We start from the raw sequence: 12,489 nt of genomic DNA, 5'->3' as shown, positions 1-12,489 counted from the left end.
CTCTCGCTGCTGCTGTGGCAAAATTATGTAACTTATGTAATTGATTTTGTAAATTATGTTGTCATTACGTTATTTTATTCCATATATTTCATTCCTAAGGGAACGCCATACAAACGGGACCCCCACTCACCCCACAATCAATTAGGTATCATTCGTGAACTGAGAGCAACAACAGCAGCCAATATCAATCATATTTGCTGGCTTGATTTCCACCTGGGACATGGGAGAAATAAGCTATCACAGCAATTTCTGGTGCCATTTTCATTTGAATTCTCCAAAATTTCTATTGGGCACTCAGCACAAAGTTGGAGAACACAGACCTAATTTTGCATCAAAATGTTAATTCCCGAGTTTAGTATCTCAAATCCATCCTAAGTTGGCTGGTGCTACGAAAGACAGCAGCCGCCTTTACTAATTTTACCCTTTGCTTCTTTCCCCTAAATATGGTTCAATCACTAGAGGTGCCACAGGATGTACTGTTGACTCCTAAAGTGCCCAAGAAGAGCAATGGACTTGGTCAGACACCCCTTCTCTAGAATGTGTCCATTATGCACATACTATCCACATTTCAATAATGTCATAGCACGAAGATAATGCTGAAGAAAACCCCCAAATCTCAGCACTCCCTTACATGAAACAGTAAAAAACATGTATTGAGGCTGAGAACGAAATGCACCATAGTCTTCAATCTGTGATTGGGGGAAAATGTATTTTAAATCATAGCTAAATATAATCTTACATTTAGGCTGTTACTTACTTCTTCCTCTTCTTCTTCCTCATCTTCATCCTCTTCCTCCTCTTCCTCTTCCTCTGCCAGTGCCTCCGCTTCAGCTTGCAAATCTTCTTGTTCTTCATCGTCATCTTCAGGACCAAATTCCCAGCCATGGTACTTAAAAGGTTCTGCCAGAGATAATCACGCTCTAATTTATTTTCTTTAAAATGCAAGTATAAAAGCATGCAACGGCAGAGATAAATCATGACATAGTCTTTCACTAAAAATCGATTGAACATATAACAACTTTATCCGTAGCAGTAATGTATTATCTGCTCCTGACCCAGGCTGAGTCATCATCCACTGAAGGTTCAAACCTCAGAGGCAGAAGCTCTCGTCCATCAGCTGTCCACCAGAGACCACTGTAAGATCAGATCCAGAGAACATTACCCTGTTCCACTTGCCAGAGGGCCTACCAAGAAAGCACCATAAAATTCTAAAGCTCAGACACAGATTGGGAACCTGTAGTCCTACATATTGTTGTAGATGATGTGCAGAGCATGTTGCATAAAGAGTAGGAACTTATATAACCCCTTTGTTTTCACAGCCCCAGCCGGGCTGGCAAGTAGACACTCACAAGGTGTTCTGCTACCTTTAGAAGTAGATCATAAGCTCTACAAGCCTACCATAAAGAAACTTTTTATGATGATATAACAGAAGCATCCTGTTAAGCCCTTTCATATTTTTTGAAAAACTAGCACTACTGCTCTTCTAGAGTTCTTGATTTATTTATTGTTTCTTCTTTCAAATATCTCCTGGTCTAGAAATAATGTCAATAAAAAACAATTATGAGACTTACGTTCCATAGATTGAATAGTTTGGTCAAGAAGCATTTGCAGAGTTTGCCCGTCAATCTCCAATTCTGAAACTTGAATTAAAGGTGATTCTGCAATTGCTGCTTCCGTTCTTTGCCATTCATGCAGAAATTGGATAATCTTGCTTTTAAGTGGATCCATTTCTACTACATCTGGGAAAGCATCCTCAGGATATTCAGGTAGCCTGACTCCTGGAAAAAAAGCAAACTGCATTTTAGATAACAGTTTGACATTGTATGAAGTATATTGCCCCTTCTATATTGATATTCAGGCATGAGTGCCCACACTTATGTAGCCAAAATGGCACCACCCTCACACAGGAGGGAGGTACCAACAGAAACTGGATACTCCACAGTGTAACATTTTATTGCAGGTCCCATTTCTCATAAGGTAATTTCAAATAATGCTTTCCCTTCTCATTGGCTCTTTGTAGCACATGCTTTCAACAAATCAATAGTTCTTTTCAGCATAACATGCTGGTTATATTCAACTCAGTCAGAGTAGATACACTGAAATTGATGGCCTTAAGTCCATTAAGTCCAGTGCATCTACTGTGATTATGATTTATGTAGCATATCACCCCATATGTTTAATAATTTATTTTTCTCACTATCTGAGAATCACAATGGCCAAGTTATTGCATTGTTTCTTCATGGATATACTGCTAAAGAAAAGGAAAGAGGCTCAGTTACTTTTTATGTTTGAGTATCGTTATTTAATTGCATAGTATGTCAATTCAAGTGCACAATTCTTCACTGCAAAACTGGATTTATGGTGGAGAAAGCAAGACATGTGCATAATTGTCATTACAATATGCAACACAGGATCTCTAGATAACTGAATGGCTAAGAAAAGGAAAGAAGGGAAGGAGAGAAGAAGGGAAAGTGGAAGAAAACTTGATCTCTAACCTAGTTCAGATGCAACACTCTTCAGTGGTGCTGGTGGCTGAGGTTCTTCTTCAGTTTCAATGTGTTCTGCTGATTCTTTTGATTCTGTGAGAACAAGCAGAAAATGATTATGCCTTCTGCATGTTTTATAGAAGAGAAGGTTAACCTGTAGCCTTCCAGGTGCTCCTGCACTACAGCTTCCCTCATCCATGACCGCTGGCCATGCTGGCTGGGTAGGAGCTGGAACTCCAACTACTTCTGGAGAACCACAGGATCCCCATTTGCACTTTATAGGAAAGGTTCAAAAAGATTTCAAAATATCAAGGGAGTTACTACAGAGATACAATGCTGCAATATGCAAGAGCAGGACTAATGGTAAAGGTTGACATGACTGAAGATGCCCAGGGTGGAGGGAGAGGAAGAAGGAGAAAGAGCTGAAAAGCATGCTTTGGAAGCTACTACAGTTATCTGCAATTTAGGAAGTTAAAACGTGGGTACGATACTGGTGTGTCATCAAAATGTATATTATTGACGGGATTTATTTTTATTAGTAATTTAATACACAGTTGGCAGACTGAGAAGACACAGCCACTGAATTAAATTTAGAGGGACCATATCAAATCCAGCTCTTATTGCTCATTATTCACACAGTGCATGCACACTATGAAGGAAATGCTCTGAATGTAATTCTTGCATGTATGTTTGTTTGGGGATTATGGAGTATTTGGGCACACACTTTCCATGAGATCTACTAGCTGATCACTTAGTACTAACAAGAGAAAACTAAGGAACAGTTGTGATTAATTCTCCTTTAAGACAGGTTTTGGATTTGAGGCTAGAGATAGCTGCTGAGACCTTTTAAGTCCTTGACTGTCTCAGAATAACCCTGGGAATCTTTGGAAGTATGACTCTTCTTGTTTGTGCTCCTGAGTCATGTAAAATTGAACTTTGTAGTTGCAGAAACTAACTTCAGGGCACAGACAAACCCAAAGTTAACAATAAAGAAAATCAACATTTCCACCAATTATGTTGGAAGTGAAATAAATGGCACCACCCAAATAAATAAAAACAAGTAACATTTTATTGTTTTATTTATTTGTGTGGCAAAATGTATGCACAAAAGTCTGATTGTGAAATCCTACCTGTCTTGCTCTCCTGTTGCTCTTTGGAATCCAGGGACGCTTGCGCTTCATCAAGTTGACCTTCAGTTTCTAATGATTCTGTGATTGGATATATTATAAGATAAAATCACTATTGAAGATAAACTGGGATTCTTTACATAACTGAGACACACTTAAACACAAATTCATGTTAGAACTAAAAACTTTGGGGAAGCACACAGTTTCTATGAGATCAACTGGCTCACACAAAACATCATTTGTGTGGTGCTGTCTATGTACAGTGCTAAGGACTCAGCTATGTACAATTCTAAGGCCTGGCTTTTTTGCAGCCTGAATGTCTGAACTAGGGTACAGAAAGATGTTATTACTAGAGAAGATATGGTCAAAGGAAAATGGAAAAGGAAGATAATACAAGACAAATGTCTTTGTTAGGCAAAAATCAATGGTATTGTGTGCAAATCTTTGACAGCGACATCTTTACATTATTTCATTATTGAATAAATTATATTTGAGAGAAAGTAAGTGCAAGCAAAGGCATAGAATAATGTGGCACAGAGTTTCTTTTAATATAAAAAAGGATAAGTCACATGGTACAGAAGACCAACCTCCAGATTTTTCTTTCTCTTTAGTCTCGCCAGAAGCAGAAGGTTGTACTGTTTGGCCTGATTCAGTCACTGGTGGCATTTTGGTCTGTGATTGAGATGCAGATGGATGATCAAAGTCTATGGATTCTGTAGGCACAAGAAAACACATCCTTCCTAATGTTCACAAAGCCACTTTAAATCTTCAAGGATAGAAATCCATAGTATCATTAACAATATAAGGACTCTTCATGTGTTTTAATGTATTGGAAGCCACCCAGAGCTGCTGGGGCAACCTAGTCAGATGGATATAATAATAATAATAAATAACAACAACAACAACATTATTATTATTATTATTATTATTATTATTATTATTATTATTATTATGGCAACAATTCTCTTTTTAGACTAGATGTATGTTCCAATAGGTAGGCATGTTTGAAATCACACAGGAGGCAGAAGAACAAATAAGGCATGGTTACATACATCCCAGTGATTATGACTAAAAGCAACTCTGAATTACAAAATATCAAAGAGATGTCAGTCATGTTCAGAACTTGGGATATTTCCCTAGATAAGTCATCAGGGACAGAGGCTTTTTAGTGCTGGATCCATAGCTATAGAATTCTACCCCACCCCCACCCAAGATCTACATAAAGCCCACTCTTGAGATATTTCTAAATTGATCCGAATGACTTTTTAAAAAATTATGTTCCCAAAATGTCCTATTCAGACTTTTTTATTGTTTTACCCACTGCTTAGTCTTTAACTTCAGATAGCTTGTCAAGAGGACATAACATCATGAAGAGTGCATAAGATCTAACAAGCATAAAACCAGCAACAGATGATAACATCTATACAACAGAGTTCACAGCCACACCAAATGTGTTTTGGCCCATCCCTAGCTTTGTTTACTTACCTACTTCTGGTCCTCCTAACCTTCAGCCGCTCTCTTGGATCTTGACCTCTGTCTGGTTTCAACTATACATCTGCTTCTAGTTGTTTGATTCATGATTTATTGCTCTGGAAAGTGCTTGTGTTAGACCATGCACCTGTCCCATTAGAACAGCCTGCCAGGGTCCCAGAGTCTGACACTCAAGAGTCTGACTACTTCTGAGGCCTGAAAAGTACGCTTAGAGGCAACGTTTGTCACTGTGTAATGTATGAAGCCCCTCTTAGTCAAAGAAAACAACTAAAAAGTTTCAATCAACATTCCTTAGACTCAATGCCCGCAACAATAAAATTTATCATGTTTGCTTTGAGAATAGAAACTGAGTATATGCAGTTATATGCAGGTGAAATCAATCTGCAATAGTAGATTGAACAGGATCATGCAAAGGTCAACATGACTGAGATGCAAACATGAGTAGATCATGCAAAGGTCAACATGACTGAGATGTTTGATTAGTCAGTGTTTGATTATGGAAATCAAATTGTAGCTTGGGGAAAACATGCTTTTCTCAGGCAAAGAACTGTGGCTCATCTTCAATACAGGCATTTGTGCATGACATTCTTTTTTTCCTTGATGAGTAACTGTTTGAATAGAAGATAACAAGTACCACCACCCAAAAGCTAACTTTATCTCACACAGAAATATTTCAGCAGCTTCTATAATTTTTTTAGGGTTCAGTTCAGAATTTTGTTCACGAATCACTGAGCTGGAGGAAAAAGAGAAGGCAAACATAGCAAATTCCTCCTTTCCATCCTCCAGCAGGAACCTGCACTGGCTATCAATCCCTTCTGCAAACAGGAGTCTTTTCTTCTACAGAATCCAAGGTGTATACCTTTTCAGAAGGCAACTCCATTAATTTTTAAACATATATGTTTAGTACTGCAACTTGAAATGAAAATAGTTTTTTTTTTTTTAGAAATAGCATACTGAATTAAAGAACCCAGTAGTTATGTATGGAAGTGAGAGCCGGACCATAAAGAAGACTGATCGCTGAAGAATTGATGCTTTTGAATTATGGTGCTGGAGGAGACTCTTGAGAGTCCCATGGACTGCAAGAAGATCAAACCTATTCATTCTGAAGGAAATCAGCCCTGAGTGCTCACTGGAAGGACAGATCCTGAAGCTGAGGTGCTAATACTTTGGCCACCTCATGAGAAGAGAAGACTCCCTGGAAAAGACCCTGATGTTGGGAAAGATTGAGGGCACAAGGAGAAGGGGACGACAGAGGACGAGATGGTTGGGCAGTGTTCTCGAAGCTACTAACATGAGTTTGACCAAAATGCGGGAGGCAGTGGAAGACAGGAGTGCCTGGCGTGCTCTGGTCCATGGGGTCACAAAGAGTCAGACACGACTAAACAACAACAGATTCTTAAGTAATTTTTTTATATATTTAGCAATGCCAAGTGACTATCAAAGGTAAGCATTTAAACTTTAGAAATAAATACATACATTAGGTGACTGAAAAATCATTCATATATTCTGCATTTTGCACAGAACTATGTCCAAAATGAACGCTATCTTGGCCCGTGCTTTATAACAAGTTGAGATTTGAATTTCTTATGCACAAGCACCACAAAAAAGGGCAAGAGTGAAGATGCTCACTCTTGTGCAGGTATGCTCATTCAGAGGAAGCAGCATCTTCAAGCACTTCTCAAGCACCGCTTTTTGCAGTGCTTATGCATACGGCAGGAGGTATGATATTGGGAGCTGAGGTCCTAAGTCATACAGGGTTTTGTGGGTCAAAACTAGCACCAGGGCTGGCCTAGGACATTTTGCTGCTTGAGGCAAAGGACAAGATGCCCCCTGCCCAGCCATTCAACATGCAGAAGCCTGCCAGATCGACAGATACCTCTTTCCTCAATGACAGCAATAAGAGAAGCATCCTCCACTACACTCAAGGGCAGCAAGATTGTTTAGAGCAAGCCAAATAGTGAGCATACACAGGGAAGTGAATATCTGGGGGCTCAAAGGAATGTGGGGGACACTGGGGAGGGGGAGACTTCTGTTGCTGCCATTGCACCAGAGCATCTGCGGTCTGAGATTAACTGTCTTACTAACTAATGATCAACATTCTCAATTGGGTCCAGTGGTTGAGCTCAAATTCACAGGATCAGCTTCCACACAAAAACAATTCCAAATATTGCTGTTGCATTATTTTTTTACCTCTCTCTTCGGCAAATTCTTCAGCTTGCAGTTTCAGCATTTCCTGCAGTTCTTTTCTGCAATTAGTAAATTGTACAGATATTTATGAGAAACTGGTTGAAAACTCTAGCTCATTCTTCTTTAAATATATTCCTGGAACAGGGTACAAACCAATAAATCCTAATATTATTTTATTAATAATATTTGCTAGTTGCTTTTCTCACAGACTGCACCAAAGAAACTTACACTGAAAGCAATTACGAACTGCAAAGTTAAGAGCTAAAAACACAGCTACTCAGATAAGAGGCTGGAGCAGGACTAATACATAACAAACCAAATTAATATACCCACAAGACAACAAAATGAAACTACAGTCCAGTGAGGGCATACACATTTATCTCCACAAAGGCCTGGACAACTAACTGTGATTTTAACTAGTGCCATCAGGGTTGGCACCAAGCCTGTAGAAGGAAGACATTCCACAGCCGGGGTGCCTGCATCAAAAACACCCTCTTATACATTGCTGCATAGTGGATAATTGACAAATGTGGCCATGATAAAGAGGAAATCCTTGCTAAATTGTAACACCTGGGCAGGCATATGAGGTACAGGTGTTCCGTCAAGTAAATAAGTCCTAAGCAGTGTAGGGATTTGAATGTTAGAACAAGCACCTTGAATTTATCTCAGTAGCAATCCAGCAGCAATGCACTGCTTCTCCAGAGACGGTGTAATATGTTATTGGTAGGCTGTCCTGCTTAGCAGCCTACTTGCAACTTTACAAACAACCCCAAATACAGCTCCATGTAGAGGGCAAATGGTGTTTCGTTTTTCAAATATTTTACCTTGCTTCTTCTTCCTCTTGTTTCTTCTTTAAAGCTTCGTCTGTTAGCCTTTTTATAATTTTAGCATCAACTTCTGCTTTATTTGCTTGGTACAGTCTAGTGAGCAATACCTTTCCTGCAATGTAATAGAAAAAGATGCTATGAAATAAGACTTAGAATTTGCATATAGTTTCAAAAGTTAAAGAGAAATTTCATATATCATGGACATATCATTGTACATTGTACAGGTCTGTTTCTGAATGAACTTCTCTCCCTTTAGTAGATCACTTTTGATGCTCCGTAGGCAATTAACTCCTTTTCAAAAAGTTAAGAAGCTTAGCTGGCAAGAAAATGGAAAAAATAATAAAGATAAGCTTTTTCTAAATCAGACCTTAATTGATGCTTGCAGGTGGTTTCCCCCCAAGCTACTTAGGATAGTTCAGTGATAAAAACAAAATAGTAATGGGGTACAGAACCCTGGTTCAGTTCCTGGCAACTCTAGTTAAAAGGAACCTGACAAGCAGACTGAGAAACACCTCTGCTAGAGACCTTGGGGAACTGCTTCCTGCCAGAGCATACATTGTTTGGCTAGATCAGGGCTGGGGAATCTACATATACAAAATCAGAGCCTTCTGGATCAGACCAAGGGTGCATCTAGCCCAGCATATATATCCTACTCAACAATGGTAAGAGTCACATCCATTGCTCTGTCTGCATTTGCACCTGGCTCCACCCAACACTGGCATGCAGTCTTTAGAAGGTTACTGATAAGTCCATTTGGTTCCCCACCTTTGGGCTAGATGAACCTATGATCTGGCCCAGTATAAGGTAGTTTCCCATGTTCATATACTTCCCACCCTGGAGGATTGTTTCAAAAATAGCCTTAATGTTAGACATTCAATTTTAAATATACACCGACCATTTTGTTCAGCATTCTTCAAGCAAATCACAGTATCTGGTAGAAGTTCTTTTTCTACCAAAGCTGCCCAGTGTTCTGTCGATGGAGGAAAATTATCCAAGACCCATCCTCCTTTTTCTGCAGCTCCAGGATATCTGTATTTATTTGATTTAGAAAGCTGTAATAAAACACTGCCATTAATAACAACAAATAACATTGATGAAGCTATTAGTAAATTGTAGTGTAGTAGTTAGATTGTCGGACTATGGCTGGAGAGACCTAAGTTCATATCTTCATCATTTATGAAGTTCTCACGAGTAGCCTTGAGCCTGTCAGTATTTCCCAGCCTAATCTACCCAACAGGTGTGTTGTAAGGGTAAAATGGGACAGCATGTGAATACTGTCTTAAGTAATAGAATTCTGATCAAACATATCAAAACGAGCTCACATATGGTACATTAATGTATTAAAAGGAAGAGAGGGAGTTGCAAATTTGTGCCAGTTAGTGGTTGCTTCCACACTGGCCCCTTTCCTCCTTACAATTGTCATTATTTGTTCACTCACTGTCACAGAGAATCCAGATGGTATCGTTGACAAATTGTTACAGCCAAATGTTTTCTGTATTCCTCAAATTTGTTCAGTTTTGGTAACAACAAATATTGCAATAAAACCCAACTACAGAGCCAGTCTGTATAGTTAAAAAGCACTAAAAAGAACTTAAAAAGCACACATTTTGTATCGCTTCCCATCAGTCGTAGTTGGGGCATTAAATGGTAAACTCTTAATTATTCCTTTTTTGAATAACTTTTCTTAATTACCCCAATAATTAAGAAACATGGGGGGGGGGAGCTTTCAAAACTGATTTCCTCTCATTCCAACTCCTCTGCCATTTTTATAATGTTATTTGCCAATAATTTTATAATGTTATTTGCCAATAATTAAAGACTTTGGCCACGGTAGAAACTGACAATGGAGTAGTAAACAGTGCAGTCCTATGCATGTTTATCCAGATGTAAGTCCCACTCTGTTCAATGAGGCTTTTACTTAGGTAAGTGTGCACAGTGGGCAGTCTAAGAGGAGACTTTCTAGGGGCAATTAAGAGGCAACTCATCACACATCTCCTGGCCATGAGGATCAGAAAGCAATAAAATGGACAGGACTCACAAGCAGGAAACTTTTAATTAATATGGAAAGGTTGTTTTGGGAAGTTTAACATTATGTAGGAGATCTTGGTGATGAGGAAGCATTTTGCGGGATGGTAATATGTTATATTAATTACTGTGTGCAGCCTCTGTTTCCTGCAAAAGGTGGGGTAGTTGTGAGATTAGAAGCAAAGGTGCACCAGAATGGTGATGCTCAAATGACTGATGGGAGAGCCTCTGAACTCTCATGGGAAAGCATTCATACTCAACAGTATACAAGCAACTGGTGTGGTGGGATGATGCCATGGAACCGCCCTCCCAACAATAACAGAATTGCCGCTGATTACCTAAACAGTGCTGGTGTGGGGCAGGGGGGGTGGAGTTTGGGGCTGGGAGGGGAGCACCAGTAGCAGCACCAGACTGGCTCCATGGATGTGCCTGCATAATCCCAACTTTGTCTCCACCCTGCTCCACTTTGGTAATCAGCAGTGCTGCTGCTGTGAGGGCAGCTCCTTCCTACCATGCCAGCTGTCCCTGTGTACACAAAGAACCAGCTGTTGGCTTTAAACTACCCTATATTCTTAAGTGAAAATATTCCAAACCTATATTCAAAATAGAGAATTTGAAAAGAAAATTCATGAAAATGCACATCATGAGTTACATTTTTTTGAAATAACAGCACATTTCCTGGTACTTTTACCTCAGTAATTGCTTCTTCTAATGCATCAGCGTATGCTTCTGGTGGTAGCAGTATTGGAGAGAACATTATAGCTTCAATGGCTTTCTGTACTATCTCTTGCACCTCTGGATGCTCAGATGTTACCTCCGAAGTCTGGGTCACTGAGGTTTCTGTTAGAAAAATGTAAATGGAAACATGCAGGTGAACATTAGGTTCATTTTGCCAGAAACATTGGTTTGACACTTTATACCTGCCTGTGACTGCATTCCCTGAGGAAATTTCTGCTCAGGTGATGCTCCCTGTGACGTTTTCCCATTCCTTGTGATTATGTTTGTATAGGGAGATGGAAATGGTTAATGTAGATCAGGGGTCAGTAATCTTTTTCAGCTGTGGGCCGGTCTACCATCCCTCAGACCATGGGGTGGGCCACACTATATTTTGAAGGGAAAAAGTGAACGAATTCCTATGCCCCAGAGATGCATTTTAAATAAAAGCACACATTCTACTCATGTAAAAACACCAGGCAGGCCCCACAAATAACCCAGAGGCGCATTTTAAATAAAAGTACACATTCTACTCATGTAAAAACACACTGATTCCCGGACCATCCGCAAGCCAGATTGAGAAGGCGAATGGGCCGCATCCAGCCCCTGGGCCTTAGGTTGCCTACCCCAATGTAGATTGACCAATGAGAAAGCTCAAAGGCGGAGCCTACCTGGTTTTGAGGCTCAGCCCAGGGGTTTACGATAGAGAGATAGAGGAGTGAGGGTCAGACAGAGGCAGAAAAAGTTGAACATAGTGGCTGTGACAGAATGGGAGGCAGGGATAGAACTGAGAGAGAAGAGTATGACAGTGTGAGACATTGCCACATCTGGTTAAGGGCGTGCATTTGAGAAACCGTTCTGAACATATTTAAAACTTGTTTGTTCTTCAATAAACTTTAATCTTCGTTGTTGACTTTACAACCTGACTGAGACTCAGTATTTCACCAGAAGAAACCTGGTTGGTGGCAGCGGAAGAATAGCGGAGTGGTGTACAGGTCAATAGTCCATGAAACGACGGGGGGCTCTGAACGAACACCACACTCCCACAGGTGGAAAGGGCTGAGGCAGGGATCTTTACTTCTGTCTTTATAGAATGTCATTAGAATGGCCCTTCCTCTAGGCATTTCTAGCTACACAGTGAATGTGCAGGAGAGAAAAATGCAGGCAGAAGAGCTAAATGCTGGGCAAATTAAGTACCTTAAACAAAGGCAGACCTATCAAATTATCATTGATAAATTATAATAAGAATTGCCCAGGCTACCTCAATGGACACCCATTTCTTTGGGAAATGCTTCTGATGGTGACGTATGCTCACCACACACTCATCTCAGTGGTAAAGCACATTAGTGAAACAACTAACTTGGGCTAGTGCACAGGCAACAGTCCTCTGGTCCATTTCTGAGCCCACTGTGAGATATCTCACAGACTGCCTTCTCCTGCATGAACCTGCCCAAGTACTATGATCCTCATTCAATGCCTTTTTCTGGATTGGTAATCTGCAGTGGGGCAGGTGGGTCCTGGGTAGGTTTTCCTTCTCATTTGTGATGTCCCACCCTTGCAAAATGCTCCCCAATGTCAAGAGGCTCCATTATCTTTTCCAGGTGAATAACTTTTTATTTAACCAGGATTTTA

At 40.0% G+C, this 12,489-nt stretch overlaps 1 protein-coding gene across 4 annotated transcripts in view; it reads right to left on the bottom strand.

The window, feature by feature from the left end:
* AK9 (adenylate kinase 9) overlaps positions 1-12,489 on the bottom strand; it is a 61,996-nt gene that overhangs the window by 28,585 nt on the left and 20,922 nt on the right. For all 4 annotated transcript variants that reach the window (XM_082216767.1, XM_082216766.1, XM_082216768.1 and 1 more), the window contains 9 exons: positions 10,835-10,983; positions 9,014-9,170; positions 8,116-8,230; positions 7,295-7,350; positions 4,201-4,326; positions 3,617-3,694; positions 2,496-2,579; positions 1,572-1,778; positions 758-900 (listed from right to left, as the gene is read on the bottom strand). In XM_082216767.1, coding sequence (XP_082072893.1) covers positions 758-900; positions 1,572-1,778; positions 2,496-2,579; positions 3,617-3,694; positions 4,201-4,326; positions 7,295-7,350; positions 8,116-8,230; positions 9,014-9,170; positions 10,835-10,983 — 1,115 coding nt within the window. The remainder of the gene's footprint in view (positions 1-757; positions 901-1,571; positions 1,779-2,495; positions 2,580-3,616; positions 3,695-4,200; positions 4,327-7,294; positions 7,351-8,115; positions 8,231-9,013; positions 9,171-10,834; positions 10,984-12,489) is intronic.

The sequence above is a fragment of the Podarcis vaucheri genome (genome assembly GCF_965113315.1).
Source record: "Podarcis vaucheri genome assembly, chromosome: 3".
Classification (NCBI taxonomy): Eukaryota; Metazoa; Chordata; class Lepidosauria; order Squamata; family Lacertidae; genus Podarcis; species Podarcis vaucheri.
The sequence above is the reverse complement of the archived record's forward strand: the minus strand, read 5'-3'. Positions and strand labels throughout refer to the sequence as shown.